The sequence below is a fragment of the Bos indicus x Bos taurus genome, chromosome 1, assembly GCF_003369695.1.
Source record: "Bos indicus x Bos taurus breed Angus x Brahman F1 hybrid chromosome 1, Bos_hybrid_MaternalHap_v2.0, whole genome shotgun sequence".
Taxonomy (NCBI): Eukaryota; Metazoa; Chordata; class Mammalia; order Artiodactyla; family Bovidae; genus Bos; species Bos indicus x Bos taurus.
Window position 1 is genome coordinate 111,080,168 of NC_040076.1, and position 23,836 is coordinate 111,104,003.

At 39.1% G+C, this 23,836-nt stretch overlaps 1 protein-coding gene across 1 annotated transcript; it reads right to left on the minus strand.

Annotated features, from left to right (window-relative positions):
* Positions 1 to 1,478: 1,478 nt before the first annotated feature.
* On the minus strand, positions 1,479 to 21,221 carry LOC113898073 (vomeronasal type-2 receptor 1-like). Its single transcript, XM_027550896.1, has 6 exons — positions 20,867 to 21,221; positions 16,042 to 16,302; positions 12,922 to 13,149; positions 4,689 to 4,812; positions 2,328 to 2,825; positions 1,479 to 2,142 (listed from the first exon to the last, which is right to left on the minus strand). The coding sequence occupies exons 1-6, from the start codon at positions 21,131 to 21,133 to the stop codon at positions 1,646 to 1,648; spliced, it is 1,875 nt and encodes a 624-aa protein (XP_027406697.1). The 5' UTR covers positions 21,134 to 21,221; the 3' UTR covers positions 1,479 to 1,645.
* Positions 21,222 to 23,836: the final 2,615 nt, after the last annotated feature.

Sequence of the window (23,836 nt, forward strand, 5' to 3'; positions counted from 1 at the left end):
AAAAAAGTCACTAGACTTGAGCCACTTTTCAGCTTTTTTTCAGTCATTTAGAATGAATCATTTAGAATACCCATTACGTGTATAACTGAAAAAAAATCTGACTCGTATTCTCATTTTCCTATTGTTTGATACCTTGACAAACTATCCTCCCTTTATCAAAGTCCACCCTTGGGTTGTGTGACCAGGCAAAGAAAGCAACTTCTCCATTCTTCATGCTGTAATATGGCCTCTTCTCTAAGAATCCTAGAGCTGTGATGCAAAAAAGCACTGTAAAAGTTTTGATAGATGGATGGGTAAATAGATGCTATCCCAGAAAGTTTAGGATACCATTAGCCCTTCAACAAATGATCTCACTTTGATGAGCCTTGCAGTAAACTTTCTGTTTAAAATATAAGAAGTTCAACTCCCTTCATCTGGTCCACTCTTTAAGAATCAATAAATTAATTCCTGACATTTATTCTGCTAAACTAGTCATCATGGTTTCATTTTCTGCTCCCACAAGCCTTCATGAATCTCTGCCCACTTTGGTTGACTGATATTCACAAGTATTTTTAACTTCTCTTGAAAAGAGAGCTCTCTCTGATCCTCTTGGTTACCTAGAGTCAAGGATGCACATGGGTATTTGGTATATCAGCATTTCTACAAATTCTGTTTTTCTAAACACAATTCATATGCACATAAACATATATATAAGTCATTATAAAAGTTCATATCTGAAAGAAGGTTGAAAATATTTTTATATTTTTATAACATTCCAGTTAATTCCAGATAATTAGAGGGCAAATATCTATCACTTAATTTATCCTAAAAAATCTTTCATTCTAATACCTGCTCTAGGTAAACATTTGCTTTTCTGCCATCCAGGTATTCATTACATAATCAACTTATTGATTGCTTTGCTGACACTTAATTCCCTTCATTTTTATTTTTTAAGAAGAGTGTTTTGAAACTCTAATACTTTACTACTTATTATCCAGGAAAGTCTAGAGTAGGTTGCCTTCCCTCTGGAAGAAATTTGTCAATTCCAATTACGAATTCAAGAAGGCTGAGTTTTGTTTACATCTCAATTCCTTCTATATTCTCTGTATGCCACAGAATCCTTTGAAACATAAATTCTCTTACCAAATCCTCTGCTCCAAGGGAAAGTTTATGAGCTATATGTAGTTCTTACCTCAGTCAGAGCAAAGCTATCTATTCCATAGAGGCATTAACAGGATGTAGAACAAGATGTCTCTTTGGGTCCCCACATGGTGATTTAGTCTAATGTAAATTTCTAGATCAGAAGTCCATGATGAAAAAAATGTATTCAAGTCCCAAATATTTCCTTCTACCATGTTAGGTTACTTGTGCCTATTATATTCTCTACATATACTCCTTATGCCAAAGTATTATGAAATATTTTAATGAAGTGATTACATTTCCATAATAACAGTTTTTCTAATTTATGTCAAATGGTATGAGATTTCATAAGCCTTGCTTTGATTACACTACCAGAACCCAAATCCTCAGAGTTACCCAGAGCATTAGGTGGCTGCTAGGGGAGCCACCTGAAAAGGGAATGTTGAACCATTCAATGGCAAGCATGGCAATGGAACCAACCATGGCAATGGTCACCATTGCCACTCTGAGCGACACATGCGTGACTCTAGTCGTCCAGAACAGTTGACACCGAGGTATTGTTGACTTTGCTTTTCACAGAAGAGGCTGAAGTCAGCTGGATGCTCTTATGGAGAGCAGGGACTCGTCCACCAACAATTTCATTCATGTTCTTCTTTGGCCTCAGCAAAATAATGAAGCACTTGGGAGCAAATGTACAACCAAATAAACCATAGCTGGATGCCAAGATTGCAAATGTTTCCACAGCTACTTTAAACTTGCCTTTGGTGCTCAAGTAAGCAGGGACAATCCAGATGATAAGAACGACCAGCATTCCAAAGGTGATGCTTTTTCCTTCATAGTAATTATCCTGTGGCAACTGGTGTGCCACAAAGGTTGTGAGAAAGCCCAGTAAGGCCAAGAAGACATCCATCCCAAACGTAGAGCACAAAGGTTCTATAGAACCTTCATTACATTCCAGAATAATCTTTATATTTTGAGATTCCATGTTCTTGTACACCCTTGGGGGGTTCAATACTAAATAGGCTAAAGAAGAAGAAGAGTCGCTCAGTCGTGTCCGACTCTTTGCGACCCCATGGACTGAAGCCTACCAGGCTCCTCTGTCCATGGGATTTTCCAGGCAATAGTACTGGAGTGAATTGCCATTTCCTTCTCCAGGGGATCTTCCCAACCCAGGGATCAAACCCGGGTCTCCCGCATTGTAGACAGACACTTTACCGTCTGAGCCACCACGCCAATTTCAACTAGAACAGAGGTTAGCACAATGATTTTCCGATAAAGAGGGTGGATGGATATAAGTTGAGTTTTGGATTTGGAAATTCTGTAGGCTGAAAACAGTGAAATAGTCTTACCAAGAATGCAAGACAGGCAGAGAGAAAACCCCAGTACCAGAGTGATCTGACAGGCCATGCAAGACCAGTTGTAGGGCTTGCTGATGAAGAGCATGGAAGACAGCAGTGTGATGACAAGAGAAACCTGAATAAGAAAGCTCAACTCCCGGCCATTAGCCATCACCAGCGGAGTATGTCTGTGTATCACATAAACAGTTGTGACTGCCAAGACCAGAAGTGCCCCAAAGATGGAGAGAATGACAAGCGTGAATCCCAGGGCCTCATCATAAGCAAGGAATTCCACTTCTTTCAGCACACACTCACTCTTTTGTGGATTGGACCAGTAGTCTTCACCACATTGATCACACTCCCTTTGACCTAATGAACAAAGAACAGAGGACTGACTGCAGAGAAATCCAGTTGTCCCCATCGGCTGTGAATTGCCCAGAAGAACCAAAGGCCTCATACAGGACTCAATGAGATTTTTTATAGAGAATATATATATATCTTTAAAAATAAAATCAGTGATAAAATGGTCTTAGAGTGTGCAGCTAACAGTAAAGATTGAGAATTCTTTTCAATTTTGGAAATTCAGTCTCCCTCCTTGATTTCAGCTGTTTCTGCATGAATCTTTTTAAGTAAGATGCCTCTTTCTTTCTCCTCTAATTATCTAATTGAGAAGGGTGGTGTATCCCCTCACAAACCTAAGAACAACCCACAAATATGTGAGAACATTAAAGCTATTAAGGTAAAACAAGGTTTGTGACAAGGATACAGTTGATTATTATAAAACACGAGTGTTTTCAGCCTTTTATTCAACATCTTCCTCACCTACTGAAGACAATTTGTCTTTGCCCACTCAGCCTTCCCCTCCTCACCCTCCAGATGCAGATTTGAGACAATAGTTGGAGAAAGGTTGAGAACTAGAAGAAAGGAAATAAAAATAGCAACAATACTAACTAAGATTGAAAACACTTGGGGGGCATTTAGCTGAGCAGAGGCTCTAAAGAATATTGTTTAGTCATTTTAGTTGTGTCTAACTCTTTTTGTAACCCCATGGACTGTAGGCTGCCAGCCTCCTCTGTCCATGGGATTTCCCAGGCAAGAATACTGAAATTGGTTGCCATTTCCTTCTCCAGGGGATCTTCCCAACCTGGGGATTGAACCCATGTCTCCTGCATTGACAGATGAGTTCTTTACCACTGAGCCCCTGGGAAGCCAAAGGAGAATATTGTTACATAAGAAAAATTTGAGATGAATCTGTGGTGGATTATGAAATGTATCTCTTCACCATTCTCTGAAAGATGCAGGTAAAGACTGGAATTTCCTCTCAATCACTTCTGACTGCTAGACTGGATTTCTCTTGATGCAACTCTTCAGAGTCTGGGGTACATGGAATCCCCGGAGTTGTTCAGATAATGTGTTTTCTTTTCCATTTGGGGAAAATTTTCCATTTTTAAAATTCTCTTTTAAATAAATTGCTATTGATGAACTTTTGGCAAAAGATAAGTACAATTTGTGTTATTTTTAACAGAAGGTAGCAATAAAAATAAACCTGCTGCAACATGCTTCATAAGGCTAAGCCTACCACGCCCAACTAAAATTCTGGCCAAGAACAGAAATTCAGCAGGTTGTAGTGAACAATTCATAGAGCAATAGATACAGAATTCACCTGCCCTACAAACTTGGAGTAATTATGGTCTTAAGCCAATTGCCTTTAGGGATGTACTTCTAGATCTCTTATTTCTAAATTAGAGAAATAGTCTAATAAAAGTCTGTAAAACATAGAAAGTCTATGTAAAAGTCTAAAAGTCTGTAAAACATAGAACTATAATTTACTTATTACTACTTATTCACTATTTTTCTATAACTAATGTTTAATCTACTCCAAAAATTAGAATAATTTTAAGTATTCATGAATGAACTAAAATTATTATAAAATTATTATAAGGATTCATGAATGCATGAATCCATGCATTCATATTTAACATCACATTTTAAAAACTTTCCTCTCTGAAATTCATGGATTCAGGTCTTCTTTCCAAATGCAGCAGCTTTAGAACTAAAACCCAATGTTGTGTTTTTCTTCACACTGCGCAGAACATCCAATAGTTTGATGGATCATAATTTTTGTGATAAGTTGTTCACATCTCTTTATAAAGAAGGCTCCCAAGGCCCTCTTTGCCAAAATATATTTAATCTACTTGCATTTTAATGTCAGTGAAAAATGATCATCTCTACCTGGTTCCCGTGACACGTATCCATCAGCACATGGGATGCAGTCAAAGTAGCATCTTGGTTCCCCGTGACGAATCCCCTTCCGGGTCCCAGGCTGACACACATCAGTACACAATGAATGGGGAAGCTAGCAAAGACAAATACCACACATTAACAGAGCCCTTTGTCTCTACCGCTTGCCAAGCTATGAAAGTTTCCACCTGGATTTCTGTGGACATTTTGTGATTTCTTGGAAAACCTAGGATAACTGGGCAAGAAAAACAGACAGGACTTCCCTAGTGACACAGTGGATAAGAATCCACTTGCCGGTGTAGGAAACAAGGGTTCCATCCCTGGTCTGGGAGGATTCCACATGCCACGGAGCAACTAAGCCCACGCACAACTACTGAACCTGAGCTCTCGAGTCCGTGAGCTGAAACTACCAAAGCCTGCACGCCTAGGGCCTGTGCTCTGCAACAAGAGGAGCCGCCACAATGAGAAGCCTATGCACTGCAACAGAGTAGCCCCTGCGCGCTGCAACTAGAGAAAGTCTCACAAAGCCATAGACAAAAATGAATAAACAAATAATTTAAAAACAAATAAAATGTTTTAAAAAAGAATAACAAAGAGAATAATGATCTGGAAAGCCTAGAGGAATTTTGCTAATAGTCCTGAAGTTGATTCTAGAATTAGGCTTCTAGAAAAATCCAGTGGTTGCTTCTAGAAATTAGCAAAGCTAAACCTAACTCTTTCTAACTTTGAAGACTCAGACCAGGCTCCATGTCCATGGGGTTCTGAGGAGAGGACAATTTGTCAAGCCTCTTTCTGCTTGAGGGGAGACGCCAAGAATCATCCTGAGTGCCTGAGAAAAACTTCTCAGCAAGGTCATCCCAACACAGCCTGCATATCATTCAGTCAGTACAAAATAAAAATGAAAGATCTACTCCATGAGGAAAATTCCACAGCAAAAAGGAAAAACGGACAAGGCACAGCACTGGGATATTTTCTCGTAAAAAGTTTAGAAAACTTGGTGATAAACATAGTACATTGTACATGGTTGTGTACATTGAAGTCCATTATAAATGCAATGTTTGTAAATTTATATCTTAATGTAAATGACGAGCTTCCCATTTAAAAAGGAGATAAGATGTATTTTTCCATTAAGCAAAGATTCATTTTGGAAAGTGAAAAGATTCATTTTGGATATCAGAATTTTCCTATGTTGAGTTTTGCAAGATAAATCTGAGTTAGATAACAATGGAAAATATCAGAAATCTCTGAGCTCAGTTACAGTATATAAGATTATTTAAATATGTATTTTTAAACATAATAGATTGGCTTCTTATAAGTTGTGTGCGTGTGTGTATGTGTGCGTGATCACAGAATGACTTTATTTCCTCTCTCCTGATCCAATATTCTAAAAAGTGTTAGTATTAGTCTCTCAGTTGTGTCTGACTCTTTGTGACCCCATGGACCATACCCCACCAGGCTCCTCCGTCCATGGAATTCTCCAGGCAAGAACACTGGAGTGGGTTGCCATTTCCTTCTCCAGGGCACCTTCCCAACCCAGGGATCAAATCTGGGGCTCCCACCTTGCAGGCAGGCTCTTTACAGTCTGAGTCACCAAAAAGAGCTCTTTATATATATACCTTTCTTTGAAAATCATCACAATAAGTTGATGCCTTTTTGTTCTCTTTCTGAGTATCGCTTCCCTTCTCAACCTCATGATCTCACTTCCAACCCACTCACCTCACTAAAATATTTCTTGTCATGTCTGACACATTCTCCTTTCTCTCTCTTAGATATCTGACACTCTTGATCAACTCCTCCCTGAAATGCAGGCTCCTTTGGCTTCCATTGGGTCCTCTTTATTTATTTTGTTGGTTCTACTTCCTCTACCTACCTCATCACTGTTGGCATTCTTTTGGCTTTTGCTCTTACTCTTCTTATCTTTCAGTATAAAGCAGCTCATTCATTCTCTTCTGTTCAACCAGCATCTCTGCACATGAACTCCCAAATCTTGACTTTAGCACCAGCCTTTCCTACCTAAACCTCTAATTCCACATCTTAAACTTCCATCATGTCCCTACTCTGAAATTCCATCCTCAACTTAAACTCAACATGTCCAAAACTATCCCCATTTACCCAATTCCTCCTCCCCAATTCCCCATTTCTGTCATTGACACCACCAGTCTCAACCATCATCTCCAACCATATTTTCTACTACTTGCCCACATGAACCTTCACTCAGGCCCACCTGCTCACCAACTTCCAAACTCAGTTTATTATCATGAGTTAAATCATGCCTACACCATCTACTAATTGTTGATGCAGGGGACTTTCAAGGTCATTTCATCAGCAAATCCAGTGGATCCTACTCTTGTCCACTCTGGTCTAATTGAAACATGGCAGATAGAATAATTCTTTAAATTCTAAGTGGGATCATAACTCTCCTCTGTCAAAACTTTCCATGGCTCACCATTTCACTCAGAGTAAAAGCCAAAGTCTTTCAACAGCCCCCAAGGCTCTATGTGACCTGACACTCTTCCACCCCTCTCACCTCCTGTTCCACCCCTCTCACCTCCTGTTCCACCCCTCTCACCTCCTGTTCCACCCCTCTCACCTCCTCTTCCACCCCTCTCTCACCTCCTCTTCCACCCCTCTCTCACCTCCTCTTCCACCCCCTCACCTCCTCTTCCACCCCTCTCACCTCCTCTTCTACCCCCTCACCTCCTCTTTCACCCCTCTCACCTCCTCTTCCACCCCTCTCACCTCCTCTTCCACCCCTCTCACCTCCTCTTCCACCCCCTCACCTCCTCTTCCACCCCTCTCACCTCCTCTTCTACCCCCTCACCTCCTCTTTCACCCCTCTCACCTCCTCTTCCACCCCTCTCACCTCCTCTTCCACCCCTCTCACCTCCTCTTCTACCCCCTCACCTCCTCTTTCACCCCTCTCACCTCCTCTTCCACCCCTCTCACCTCCTCTTCCACCCCTCTCACCTCCTCTTCCACCCCCTCACCTCCTCTTCCACCCCTCTCACCTCCTCTTCTACCCCCTCACCTCCTCTTTCACCCCTCTCACCTCCTCTTCCACCCCTCTCACCTCCTCTTCCACCCCTCTCAACTCCTGTTTCACCCCTCTCACCTCCTCTTCCACTACTCTCTCTCTTTCCAGCCACACTGAACCCTTTCTTATTCTCCTAAAATGCCAAAGACACCCCCTAACTCAGGGTTTAGAAGTTACTGTCTCTTCTGTATGGAATGCTTTTTCTGTAGATTTAATGCACTGATTCACTTTCTTCTCAGTCTTTGTTCAAATGTCACTCCAGTGAGGGCTTCCTTGATCACACTATGTGAAATTACACTCCCCCCCCCAGCACTTTACCATAATCCCTACTATTTTTCTCTCCTTAACATTATCACCCATTAAAATACTGTATCACTTACTTATTTATCTTATATGTTGCTTCTTTCTTCCCACTGAAATGTTAGTCTTACCATTAAGTAGGAATTTGTTCTGTTTTGTACACTGGCACATCCCCAGCTCCTAGAATAGTGTGTAGCACATATAATATTGTGCTCAATAAATATCTATTCAGCTAATTAATGATTTGATTGTAAGTGTTGTGAGGGCAGTAGTCTTTTGATCCTTTTGCAGTGCTTAACACAGAGGCAGACACATAGTAGATGCTTAGTGACTTTGTATTGAATTACATTTGAACCAGTTTCATTATACAAGTATAATCTTGGGAATTTCCTAACTGCCTAGTGGTTAGGACTTTGTGCTTTCACTGCAGATGGTGCAGGTTCAGTCCCTGGTCAGGGAAGTAAAATCCCACAAGCTGCATCGTGCAGCCAGGGAGAAGAAATAAATAAAGTGTATTAATGTATATAACTCTAGTTTTAATAAAGATAATAAAAATAAAATTACTATGCTCTAATGAAATGCTGTTAAAATAGAAATCTACTAATACATTTCACTCATTTTCCATCAGTTTTTAGCAGAACAAACATTCTATGAACTTTGTATATACAAGCAGCAACATCTCTTTTTTCATGCAAAACATTATATTGAGCACCTGCTCTACATCTAGCACCAGGAATACAAAAGGGAACAGTCTCAGGCCCCATTCAGGGAGAGAGTTCTGGGCCACAGAAGGTGGTTTATACTCTAGACCTAGAGCAACTCTGTCTTTCTGCAATGATGGAGTGTTATATATTGTATTGTCCAATATAGTAACTTGTAGCCACACATGGAGGTTGAGCACTTGGAATGTAGTTAATGTGCTAAGAAACTAAAATTTTAATTTTATTTAATTGCAGTTAAATCTTAATTTTAAAAGCCACATGTGGCTAGGAATACCTGTATTGGACAGAGAAGCTCTAATTCAAAGAAATAAAATGCAGAAGAGAGCTATGGCCCCTACAGTGGCAAACACTAAGTTTTTACTTTTATCCTGCCATAATGTATTCAAGGGCTTCACTGGTGGCTCAGACACAAGAGTCTGCCTGCAATGCAGGAAACTTAGGTTGGATCCCTGGATTGGGAAGATCCCCTGGAGAAGGGAATGGCTACCCACTCCAGTATTCTTGCTGGAGAATTCCATGGACACAGGAACCTGGCAGGCTATGGTCCATGGGGTGGCAGAGTCAGACACGACTGAGTGACTAACACTAACCATATATTCAAGAGCTGCTTAAGGCCAGGCTAAGTAAGGGAGGGAGTAGTATGTATGTATGTATGTATGTATGTATGACTATATATGAGTCTGTGTATGTTTACTGATACTCATGGAAAACCAAGGACCGATTCTCCAGGCAAGAACACTGGAGTGGGTTGCCATTTCCTTCTCCAATGCATGAAAGTGAAAAGTGAAAGGGAAGTCGCTCAGTCGTGTCCGACTCTTAGCGAGCCCATGGACTGCAGCCTACCAGGCTCTTCTGTCCATGGGATTTTCTAGGCAAGAGTACTGGAGTGGGGTGCCATTGCCTTCTCTGAAGAGAGAGAAAGAGAGATAAAAAGATGCCCTCGATATCTGGCACAGCATAGGGGATCGGAAATCTTAATTTTCTTGTCACGTATTTCTATATCCTTTCCCAGTATGATTCAGAAAACTATTTAGGGACCTCAGATCTCAGGCCAAAAGGGCCATACAAGAAGAGAGGACATACATGAACAAGAAACAAGATGTAGAAAGACAACTTCCCCGCAAAATAGTCTTGCAGCCACAAATAAAAAAACGCTAGCTGTCCTGACACCCACTTACAACTCTCTCTCACTCCTGCTGGTTCCTCTGGCAGATTCACATGGTAGATTAAATTGCCAGTGCCCTTCTGCCACCCTATTGTTTTACTCTAACACTACAGGTAAACAGTAAACCAGAATATCAAAAGACCTACAGTCCTACAACTAATATTTCACTCAGGGTAAAAAGTTCAGCTGTTTGGTAAGTGATGAGTTTTCTGGTGAACTTCCCCTAGGGCTTCTCCAGGTATTATCTTTACATTGTATAACCAGGGGACCCAGTCTCTCTTTTAAAAGCTTCTTTTTAAAATGTTCAGAGCTGCAGTTCTGCATATCAAAGCCCTCCTGTTGCTATAGGAGGTGGAGGGATTAAAAATTTTATAATTGTTGGTGTGTTAGTCACTCAGTCATGTACAACCCTTTGCGACCCCATGGACTGGAGCCTGCCAGGCTCCTCTGTCAGCCTACCATTAGGGTAATGGTAACTGCTAAATTATGAATCTCTCCACAGTCTCTGCAAAAGACCATACAGATTTTTTTTAATGTAAATAAAATCACACAGGACCCACAACTTCAGCTTCATAAAGAGCCTAAAAATGCTACGAATTTCAAAGTAATTAAATTCTAGCAAGCACACCTCTAGAGCGCCCTCTTCATCCATAGATGTATGGAAAATGAGGGAATTCTGGGAAAACTGTGCAGAAAAAAGTAAGAGGGAGAAGACAAACTAAGGTTAATAGAGAGTAGACAAAATCATTCCTAGAAATAAAATGTCAGGTTATAGGGCAAGGTCTTCAAGGTGGGACTCAGAAGGATGGTTTCACCACTGTGGTGGGACCAGAAGGGATACAGAGGGAGAAGTACATATTCTGCGATGTGACAGGAAGAGTAAAAAGTTAGAAAGGAAAACTAAGAACTCTGTAAAAACAAAAGTGAACCATAAAATCAAAATACACATTAAGCCTTCCCTTTCCACAAAAAAAGTCATTCCTTAAATAAACTGCTCTTTACTCTACCCACAAAAGAAGACAGTCTTGAAATAGAGATTTGTGACCCACCCAAACCCATCATCCTTATCCAAAAAATCAACCAAAAATGTAATTGTGACTCCATATTCATTTACTCTAGGAAGAAAGCAGAAAATGAAAACCAAAACATTATAGCAGAAGAGGATGTGGAGAGAAGGGAACCCTCCTACACTGTTGGTGGGAATGTAAATTGCAGCCACTAATGGAGAACAGTGGGGAGATTCCTAAAGAACTAAAAAATAGAGCTACCATATGACCTAGCAATCCCACTCCTGGGTATACATCCAGAGAAAACCATAATTTGAAGAGATACATGCACCCCAGTGTTCACTGAAGCACTATTTAAAATAGCCAGGACATAGAAGCAACATAAATGTCCATCAACAGAGGAATGGTTAAAGAAAATATGGTGTGTATGTGTAGATACTCACAATGGAATATTATTCAGTCATTAAAAAAGAACAAAATAATGTCATTTGTAGCAATATGAATGGACCTAGAGATTGTCATACTGAGTGAAGTAAGTCAGACACAGAAAGATAAATATCATATTATATTGCTTGCACATAGAATTTTTTTTTAAAAGGTACAAATGAACTTACTTACAAAATAGAAGTAGAGTCACCAATGTAAAAAACAAATTTATGATTACCAGTGGGGAAAAGGGGAGGGTGGAATAAATTGGGAGATTGGGATAGACATGTACACACTACTATATATAAAATAGACAACTAATAAGGACCTCCTGTATAGCACAAATAACTCTACTCAGTACTCTATAATGACCTGTATGGGAAAAGAATCTAAAAGAGAGAGAGTCGTATAACTGATTCACTTTGTTATATGCCTGAAACTAACAGAACATTGTAAATCAACTATACTCCAATAAAAACTTTAAGAAAGCTAAAATGGAGCTACCATATGATCCTGCAATCCCAGTCCTGGGCATATACCTGGAGAAAATCATAATTCAATAAGATACATTCATCTCAATGTTCATTGCAGAAAGAGAAAGACAAATACCATACGATCTCACTTACATGTGGAATGTCAAATATGACACGATGAACATATCTATGAAACAGACAGATATAGAGAATAGATTTGTGACTGCCAAGGGTGGGGAAGGAGGGAAAGATTGGGAGTTTGGGATTAGCAGATGCAAACTATTATATATAGAATGGATAAAAAACAGAGTTCTACTTTATAGCACAGGAACTATATTCAGTATCCTGTGAGAAACAATAATGGAAAAGAAAAGTTGAGTCACCTTATTGTACAGTAAAAATTAACACAACATTGTAAATCAACTATGCTTCAATAAAATAAAATAAATATTCCAGCAAATTAAAATTCCCCTCTAAAACACAGATACAACCATTAAGCAGAAGAATACTGTAATAGTTTAAATAAATACCCTAGCACTTCAATTAAATATTCTCAGAAAAGCACTTGGAGATGTGTAAAAAATATCTCAAATCAGATATTTTAAAATTTAAAACATAAATGGATTTGAAAATGGAAGAAATGAAAAAGGTTCACTTATCTCAGAAAAGAAACTAAAGAAAAGCCTAAACTATTTCAGACATTAAGATGAAAGTCACAAGGTGTTCAAAAAATATTTGAATAAAAGGTTAATAAGGAGCACTGAATAAAGGCAGGAAAATAATAAAGAGAATAAGGATGAGGTAAAGAAAAAAAACAAAAATTATCAGAGACAAAATGAATGAAAGCAAGAGAGACAAAGGAAGTCAAATATTTTGGAGTACTTGAGGAAAAAGAACAAAATCATAGAACTAATATTTAAAACTATAATCCAAAAAAGTTTTTCAAAATATCTGAATCTATACAGAAAAGATATGCCTTATATTTGGAAAAATTAGAATAGTCAATTCTAGGTTTCTGATATTCCATAGCGTCTGAAATAACACAGAAATGCAATTCTCTCTATATGTAAACAAAATAAAATATCAGAATAACTAACCTCTGATGATTCAGTGTTCCAAAATATTGTTGCATTCTTAATCATCACAAGTTCAAATTTAGAGTCTGTGAATATATATTCTCCAGCTTTTACAAAGGCGACCTCTCCGTTATCATCTAATTGCCAATTAAGAATATCATAGTATCCAGTCACATCTCCATTATCATCAATTTCTATTCTCATTCCATTATGGGTTGTAAACTGAAGTGTCTTCATATAGTACATTAGCTAGAAAAACAGGGAAAGGAACAACAGAGGGAAAAAAAAAACAATTTGTAAAACTTTTATTGCTTAGAAAACAAGCTTTATAAAGAAAATAATCTCAAAACTCATATCTAATTCATGGGACTGAATTTTTTCCTTCTCTATACCTTTGCTGTCTAATACCACAGCTTCTAGCCACATGTGACAATTGAAACCTGAAAAGAAGCTGGCCAAATCAGGATGGGCTATAAGTCTAAAATACAAACTGGGCTGCAAAAAGTTAGATCAAAGAAATGTAACTTCTCTCATTATGAATTTCAAGAAATTATTTTTATATTATGTTACCATGATCATGACCACAGGTTAAAATATTATTTGGATTAAATAAGATATATTATGTTTAATTTCATCTGTTCCTTTTTGTTTTTTAATTTGGTTACTAAAAATTTTAAAATTACCTGTGTGGGTTTTAAATTTCTGTTGGCCAGTACTGATCTATACCAAGGTAAAGTGATGTCTCATATTTCCTAATACCTACATACCTAGGGAAGAGAGACTATTCCCTCTTAGATTTTTTCACCGATAGGTACCAGTCTGCCCTGCTACCACCATTCCCTTCCCTGTATATCAGGGCATAGATGAGGAAGTGGCTAACTAATTGCCTTAGAAAAATTCAAGGTGGTTTCCCAGGAAGTGGCCCTCTGATTTGGGTTTTAAAAAATTAGTAGCGATTTGCCTGACAAACATTGGGATCAAGGAGATTCTAAGCCAAGGGAATAATATATGAGACAAGGCTGTGCCAAAGAGGCCACTGGGGAGAGTACAAAAGTAGATGGAGCTGAGTGTACACCTACAGAATGATTTCATAGACATGAACAGGAGCCCCTAACAAAATAATACCTCTAGTACTCTTGCTTCCTGCCAGCAACCTTAGCTGGGGTAAAAGCATGTGTCCTGTAGTATGAAGGTAACCAGTCTGAGCTGAGATACATCCTGTGCCCGTGGTTTTTGTCAGCACCACATGCTGGACTTAGGTTTTCCAACCAGAGGGCTTAGTCCAATCCCTACTCTCCACAAACCAGAAAGACATGCAATATAGCTGAAAGAGCCTGAATTATGGTATATGATGATTTGGAGTCATTTTCTGGCTCTGTCAAGTGACATAAGCTTGGATAAGTCGTATATCCTAACTAAGCATTAGTTTTCCAGTCCATAAAAGAAGGGAAATCAATCCTGTCCTACCTCTGTCATAGGGATTAAGGTAATATAGCTGAAAGGTTTTAGTAAGTCAGTATACCAAGGGAGCGTAGTGAAAGTCACTCAGTCATGTCCGACTCTTTGCAACCCTATGAACTATACAGTCCATGGAATTCTCCAGGCCAGAATACTGGAGTGGGTAGCCATTCCCTTCTCCAGGGGATCTTCCCAACCCAGGGATCAAACCCAGGTCTCCTGCGTTGCAGGCGGATTCTTTATCAGCTGAGTCACCATAGAAGCCCATACCAAGGGAAGTATTATAATAGTCACCATACACTTGCCCTTTTATCTCTCCCTCTTTTACTATATGCTGTTCTCAATCAACATGACAACTACATCAGCGTTCGCAACAGGGTGATATTTTTGCCTGGTCCATTGAGGAGAGACTCGTTTTTCTTTTCCAGTCTTCAGAAGAGTTAAGCAAGGAAATTTTCAAAGGCTGCCACCTTACAATCTTTCCATAATTCTACCTGTTTAGCCTCATTGGATGGCAGGACAGAGTTCCCTACCATCAGGCATGCAAAAGAATTTAGAAATGTCAAATAAACTACAAGAGTAAAAGGTATCATTTTGGTTTTAAATCAATCACAATTTTTTACTCTGTGATGCATTTATAAAACTTTCTTAAATGTGCCCATTAACTTTCTCTAACGTGAGGTCTTGCTTTTCAGATTTAACTTATATTATTCAGGGAATGTGTTCATGGACTAAACCATCAACATTAACCCTGACACTATGAGGTCCTTTGACCCTTCCTAAAAGCTTTTTTCTCTGCAATCCTAACACATATTTGTTGCTTTTTGAGAAAATTTATATTGTAATATTGAAATCATCAAATAATGAAGAGTTGTTGTTTACCATATAAAAGGATCCATTTTATTTTAAAAAGAAGCACTCAGAGAATTTAAGATGAAAAATAGCATAACATATAGCATAACTTAATTTCTATAACTTAACCTTTAGCATAAGTTAATTTCTCATTTTGAATTTACCACAGTTTCCCCAGTACTATGAACAACTTAGTTCTTACTCAGATCTTGATTCTAATTCCATTCTAAATGTAAATAGGACTCAGGAGAAATGGCTACTACAAGACCGGATAGAGAAATACAAGATGAATCTGCAATATCTTAGTGTTCCAGAAAGTAAATTAATCAGAAATTACGGTGATTTGCTCAAAAGAAATAGGAGCCAACTCAAAGTGACTCCCAATTGTCAAACCTGGGAAATTTTGAGCAACAGAATATATAATGATATTAATGTGTCATTAATGAGACACAGTGGCATCCTATAAGAGACATAAAAAAGGATATGTATCACTTTTGCAGTAGTCTTGCCAAAAATGCATAACCTAAATGTAATCATGAGGAAAAGTGAAAGTGAAAGTGAAGTCGCTCAATCCTGTCCAACTCTTTGCGACCCCATGGACTGTAGCCTATCAGGTTCCTCCATCCACACGATTTTCCAGGCAAGAGTGCTGGAGTGGATTGCCATTTCCTTCTCCAGGGGATCTTCCCGACTCAGGAATCAAACCCGGGTGTCCCACATTGCAGGCAGATGCTTAACCATCTGAGCCACCAGGGAAGAGAAATTAGACAAATGTAAATTTTAAAACATTTTATGACCAATATTTATGAAAACTATTCTGTTCGTTAAAACAAACAAGGAAGAATGGACTTTGGGAATGGTTTTGGAAAATGCAACACAGAGGTTGACACTCTCCATTTGTTCCTTAAAAATTTTTATTCCATATTTTTCGTAATCATCATCAGCTGCTATGGTGCCTATCCAGACCCAACCAAAATGTTGGATAAGTTGTACCATGGCCTCCGACTGGATCTTATCACTGGCCACTGTGCGAAGATAAGATGGAAACTGGTATTTGTCACTAAGAAGTAAGCTGGTAGAGGCATAGCCCACCTAGGATTGAAAGTATTCATGCAGTTATTAGAAAGTAATAGACGAACCTCAAAGTATACCATCTCTTAGTATTTGTATTGGAGAAGGAGGGAACTTAACAGTTCTCTCTCTATTCTCACACCCTTCCAGAGATAAAAGGACTTCTGCTCCTCTCCCTGTTCCAAGCAGGGTGAGAACTGTTAGAGGGAGCACTTTGGGCCCCTTTTCCCATGTCACCCCCACGGAAGTCGGGGGACTAATTATTAAGGTGATGACATCCAATGGGCCACTTTTCCTACTCAGGGTCACACCACTGAAAGGAAGGTCTTGAGCCCTTTCATCTATGTTTTCTTGAGACTAGGTGTGTGATTCAAGTCATCCAGGCTCTGTCTCTGATCTAACTCCTAATCCGTACAGATGATGGAATGAGCAGGCTCACAGTCTGTCTGGCAGGTGCATTTCCCTCTCCCTCCCTCCTTCCCTCCACCCCCCTCCCTCCCTTTGCTCTCTTTCTCTCTCTCTCCATCATCACTGGTTTCCCTCTTTTTCTCTTCTTCTCTTTCCTTCTTTCTCTCTGCCAAGATTTCTGGGTATGTAAGTCCCAAGACTTAGATTGAGAAAGATGGTAGGAAGCTTCACTTCAACCTCAAGTTTAAGTCTTATTGTCCAACAAACTTACTAGAAGCCCTCATTTTATAGCCACTTGCCTAGATAAATGAGGTATCTTTCTATTTTTTGCCAGGGGTCCTTGTGTGACTTTTCCATCAGTGAGAATTTAAGAATGAAAGTAGAGTAGCCAGTGCCATGAATTTCTGACACTCTTATATACATTTCATACATACATACCTTCCCCTCAACCTCAGCAACTATGAAGTTAAGAAAATATGTCACATTCTCCCCATCCCATCCCATTGCCATCCCATGTTATTGCATCACCTCCAATAAGACCTCCTAAAATTACATAGCTCCATGATGACCACTTTTTTCATAAGTGACAAATTATTCCTATTTTTCTGTTTATGCTTTGTCCTAATCTTAGGGAAAGCCACTAGACCATTCAGGTATGACCTAAATCAAATCCCCTACAATTATACAAAGGAAGTGACAAATAGATTCAAGGGATGAGATCTGATAGACAGAGTGTCTGAAGAACTATGGACAGAGGTTCGTGACATTATCCAGGAGTCAGGGATCAATATCTCTCCCAAGAAAAAAAATTGCAAAAAGGCAAAATGGTTGTCTGAGGAGGCCTTACAAATAGCAATGAAAAGAAGAGAAGCAAAAGGCAAAGGAGAAAATGAAAGATATACCCATTTGAATGCAGAGTTCCACAGAATAGCAAGGAGAGATAAGTAAGCCTTCCTCAGTGATCAATGCAAAGAAATGGAGGAACAATAGAATGGGAAAGACTAGAGATCTCTTCAAGAAAATTAAAGATACCAAGGGAACATTTCATGCAAAGATGGGCTTGATAAAGGACAGAAATGGTATGGACCTAACAGAAGCAGAAGATATTAAGAAGAGGTAGCAAGAATACACAGAACTACGCAAAAAAGATCATGACCCAGATAACCATGATGGTGTGATCGCTCACCTATAGCCAGACATCCTGGAATGTGAAGTCAGGTGGGCCTTAGGAAGCATCACTACGAACAAAGCTAGTGGAAGTGACAGAATTCCAGTTGAGCTATTTCAAATCCTAAAATATGATGCTGTGAAAGTGCTGCACTCAATATGCCAGCAAATTAGGAAAACTCAGCAGTGGCCACAGGACTGGAAAAGGTCAGGTCTCATTCCAATCCCAAAGAAAGACAATGCCAAAGAATGTTCAAACTACTGCACAATTGCACTCATCTCACACACTAGTAACAGAGAAGGCAATGGCAACCCACTCCAGTACTCTTGCCTGGAAAATCCCATGGATAGAGGAGCCTGGTAGGCTGCAGTCCATGGGGTCGCAAAAAGTTGGACATGACTGAGTGACTTCACTTTCACTTTTCACTTTCATGTATCGGAGAAGGAAAAGGCAACCCACTCCCATGTTCTTGCCTGGATAATCCCAGGGACGGGGGAGCCTGGTGGGCTGCCGTCTGTGGGGTCGCACAGAGTCGGACACGACTGAAGCAACTTAGCAGCAGCAGCACACACTAGTAAAGTAATGCTCAAAAATTCTCCAAGCCAGGCTTAAACATTATGTGAAACTTGATCTTCCAGATATTCAAGCTGAATTTAGAAAAGGCAGAAGAACCAGAGATCAAATTGCCAACATCCGTTGGATCATCGAAAAAGCAAGAGAGTTCCAGAGAAACATCTACCTCTGCCTTATTGACTATGCCAAAGCCTTTGACTGTGTGGATCATAAGAAACTGTGGAAAATTCTTCAAGAGATGGGAATACCAGACCACCTGACCTGCCTCCTGAGAAATCTGTATACAGGTCAAGAAGCAAGTTAGAACTGGACATGGAACAACAGACTGGTTCCAAATTGGGAAAGGAGTACATCAAGGTTGTATATTGTCTCCCTGCTTATTTAACTTCTATGCAGAGTACATCATGAGAAATACTGGACTGGATGAAGCATAAACTAGAATCAAGATTGCTGGGAGAAATATCAATAACTTCAGATATGCAGAAGACACCACACTTATGGCAGAAAGTGAAGAACTAAAGAGACTCTTGATGAAAGTGAAAGAGGAGAGTGATAAAGTTGGCTTAAAGCTCAACAGTCAGAAAACTAAGATCACTTCATGGCAAACAGATGGGGAAACAGTGGAAATAGTGGCTGACTTTATTTTCAGGGGCTCCGAAATCACTGCAGATGGTGACTGCAGCCATGATATTAAAAGATGCTTGCTCCTTGGAAGAAAAATATGTTGGTCTATGACCAACTAGACAGCATATTAAAAAGCAGAGACATTACTTTGCCAACAAAGGTCCATCTTAGTTTTTCCAGTAGTCATGTATGGATGTGAGAGTTGGACTATAAAGAAAGCTGAGTGCTAAAGAATTGATGCTTTTGAACTGTGGTGTTGAAGAAGACTCTTGAGAGTCCCTTGGACTGTAAGGAGATCCAACCAGTCCATCCTAAAGGAAATCAGTCCTGAATATTCATTGGAAGGACTGATGCTGAAGCTGAAACTCCAATACTTTGGCCACCTGATGTGAAGAGCTGACTCATTTGAAAAGACCCCGATGCTGGGAAAGATGAAGGTGGGAGGAGAAGGGGATAACAGCAGATGAGATGGCTGGATGGTATCACCGACTCAATGGACATGAGTTTGAGCAAACTCCGGGAGTTGGTGAATGACAGGGACACCAGGCATGCTGCAGTCCATGGGGTTGCAAAGAGTTGGACTTGACTGTCTGAACTGACTGAGCCTTATTCCATTTTGGCTAAAGTTTACACTCTTCTTTGCAACCTCACAAACACCGATATCATGGAAGCCATATGTAGGGAAGAATCTCATTTTGGAAGCAGAGACACCTGATTTCAAATTCCAGCTACATAATCAAGTTACTAAAACCTTCTGAACCTAAGTTTCCCCATTAGTGAAATCAGGGTTATGACATCTATATCCTGAGGTTATTCAGTACATTAAATGAGACAATACATGTGAAAGTGTTTATTGTGTACGAGAGTTCTTTTACCTTCTTTGCAGATTTACTACAAGATTTAAAGGAGAAGCTCTCTCTAGAGGTTCCTCGAAGGGGCATGGACCACAGTCGGGACCTGTGGGAGGCAGCGCTCACAGCGGCACAGTCTGTCTGGGCTGCATGAGGCCCACATTGAAGATGTCACGTCTGTCACCTGACCTCTCTTAGTTCTGTTTCTCACTCTCATCCTGTTCCTCCCACATCTATATATGCAGCTTTATTAGACACACTATGTAAATGCTACTTTTAAAAATTATTTTAACTTCTCCCATTACTTCAGTAACACAAATAAGCCTAATCAGCCTTCACATTACTAAGTCTTGACTTGACACTTTGGTGAACCATCCCTGGAAATAAACACAGAGCTTTACTTATATTTTCTTAATTATCCATTCTTCCTAATATTAATAGCATCTATTCTTAGGCTGAAATATGTCACTGGCCCCTGAATTAAAAATAATCTATAACTTAGAATACCAACACTCTCTTTTGTGAAATTCCCAAGTGCTTTTCAGTGTGTGTGTTTGAACAAAAAATGTCATGATTAATAAGTATTAATATGATTGATAAGTATTAAAACAGGCCAGAACCAAAATGAGTTTCTTATACCATCTATCAGTCAACCAAGTACTTCTCCATCAGCTACTCTACTTCACCTAGTGCTTCAGAGAGTACTGCTTAGTGAGACGTCAACAGAAAACTCACTGGGTCACAATCTTAAGCTCAAAACTAAGGCAGGATCCTAAGGGATGTAGAAGAGTCTGGAGTCACCAGTCATAGTTGCTGAGGACAGACTGAATATCAGCATCACCACAGCCTCTTTGTCTGCAACTTATCCCAGCCTCACCTGATCACCTTACTTACTCTTTGCTGCAGTTTCACATAGCTTGTTTCTTTATAAATTTGTACCCAGCACAATATTCTGAAATACCTGAGGTAAGTAATACAACCCTAGAACTCTTGAAGCAGCAACCAACAAGGATGATCCACCTGCTCCATGAATTCCTGCCAGCATTGCCCCAGTGCCGTTTCTAAAATTGGGTTTGTTTTCTTCCTGCCCTGTAAGGAATACCAATGCTGCTTCCATGGATTTGGAGATAGTGTAGCAGGTATCAAAGATCTGATAGCCCAAAGTGATGTTGGGCAAAATATCTTTCCTTTCGTTAATCTCCTTGATGGTGTGGATCATGATTTTCATCCAGCAGAATCCCTGGAAGTTGATCCTGAAAAGGAAACGTCTTTTGTTAGGCTCAGTTAATGAGTAGATCTGTGGAGGGGAAAGCAGCTTTTAGCTGGGATTGGTGCTGGAGCTTTTTGCCAAAACATCAATGGGCACCTGCCTTGTCTGAGCATGGTAATATTTCATGAAAAGATATTCCAAATGTAAAGGGTTCAAGTATGAATCATATTCATCATTGATTGGCTTGAGCTGGGAAGCATCTTTTTGGACACGTGGTTATCTCTTTTCACAAAAATATTCTTCTATTCTCAATTCCCACCACCGCACAGAACACTCAGTAATTCCTCAATACATTTTTCCCCATTTATTGGAAGACCCTGCTACCATATGAGTCTACTTCCCTCCTCCTTATCTCCCTATAAGTTTCTCTGGTTTTCTTCTGGATATTAATTATAATAACAAAATTTTTGTAAATACATGAAAATACTTATGATAGATCTGCTGCTGCTGCTGCTGCGTCACTTCAGTCATGTCCAACTCTCAGCGACCCCATGAACTGCAGCCTACCAGGCTCCTCTATCCATGGGATTCTCCAGGCAAGAGTACTGGAGTGGGGTGCCATTGCTTTCTCCGTATGATAGACCTACATATAAGCAATACATAAAATTTATATATACTATATACGACTCCAATAGATCACTTTTCCTGTCATGATTTGATTGTTGACGTCTAGATTATTTAACTGAGGATGTCTGTTTTCTATCATTCTCACATTTAACCATGAATGAAATGCCTCCTCCTTTCCATTCCCTAGCCATAAAAAGGAAAATTATTTCTCTGGTAATCTATCACACCATCGTCTCCATTAAAAATAACTATTCTATTTCCAACTCTTTCTTTTTTCTAAGTTTTAACCAAACTTTAACCTATCTGAAAGCAAGGACCTCCAGAATGGTTTCTCTTAATGTCCTCTGTAACTATAGTACCTAACTCCATATTTTCTACTCAATAAATATTTTTGAATTAAATATCTAATAGCAAATAGTCCTGTTGGCAAATTAGATTTTTTCCTCCATACCTCTTTAACTGAACTTTCTAGTTTAGTTTAGCTTTGCCTTTCATTCAATACATAGTTACTGAGTTCCATTGGTGCTAGTTACTATAAATGTAACAGTGACAAAGATAGACACTTCAGTGTCTAGGCAAAGAAACAGGAAATAGCCAATCAATGCACAAAATGATAAACATACCAACTGGGACAGACATAGGGACCAGGAGGTAAAGAGGTGGGGGCACCTAACTGGAGGACTTAACAGCCAAGCTGATGCTTGAAGGATGATATAAAAGCAGGGGATGGATGCTGCAAGCAGAGGGAACAGTAAGTGTGAAGGCATGGTAACAAGAGGACATGACATTTTAGGAATGGGAAGATCAGGACACTTGGCAGACAGGGTAGGAATAGGTATGGCATAGGAAGAGGAGACTGGAGAACCAGGAGACTAAACATGTAGGGCTTTATCACCCTAAGACAACTGGCTTCTAAATTTACACAGATGGCTGTATAAATTGGCATACACATTTTTGAAATAAATATAGCAATATCTTTTTTAAGGTGAGAGAGTAAGACATTTCAAGAGCTAGAAAAATGTTCACCTGCTTTGAATAAAAAATTCTACCCCAGAGAATTTATCTAAAGAGATTGTTCTTCCCAAAGGAAAAAACTAGATATGTTCCAAAGTGTTAATTTTAGAATTATTTATGATATTTAAAAATTGGAAAGAATTAATGTGCCCAGCGATAATAAATTATGGTACATTGACTTGAAGGGAACATTTTCCATCATTAAAATCTATAATTAGAGAAATGACACTGCAGCATGCATGTAACATTAGGTAAAACAATCTGTGTGCAAAGTTGTTTCTATACTATAATTAAAACTATACATAAATTATGTGAATGTTTGGATAACTATCAATAGGAAAAAATTTAAATGAGTGCAGGGTAATTAATGAAAGGGTGGGATTTGGGATAATTTTTCCTTCATCAGTGATTTCCATTATGATACTCACAGTATCATTATACAATGTATATCTTTTGTTCCCCAGAAAATTTCTATAAATCCTAGCTTTGTTTAGATGAACCAAAACAAGAATTAAAATACTCCTTTCTTCCTTCCATTTCATTGTCTTTATCTTCTCTGAACATTTCCAAAATAACAGAAAAGCCTTCCTCTTCTGTGCAGTTTAACTGATGGCCAACCAAAGCTAGCATCCTGTTAAAATTGTGGGTTTCAGAGTAAGAATTCTCAAAACTCCAACTAGCATATCTAGATCAGCTATAGGTAAACATTAATGATGCCAAGATGAAATTATTATCTGATTAGGCCCAGCCTGGCTCCTGAATACCACCTATTCAGGCCTCCCATGAGGGCTTTCTCATTGGGAGGGTAAGTTGCATCTCATGGAGGAATATTAAGAGGCTTGGAGAATACTGGAATTGGGTACAGATATATAGAAACTGTTACTGATTATCAGTGAAAATTATATAGCTCTAATTTTTAAGAAAGTATATCTAAAAATGTAAATATGGAATGTAAATAGAATATTTTATAATATCAATAATATTTTTTATAATATCCAATATATAGGTATGTTATGGCATAAAGATGAGCAATTTGGGTTTCAATCAACAGGCTGAGAGACAAGCAGAATCCCCACAATG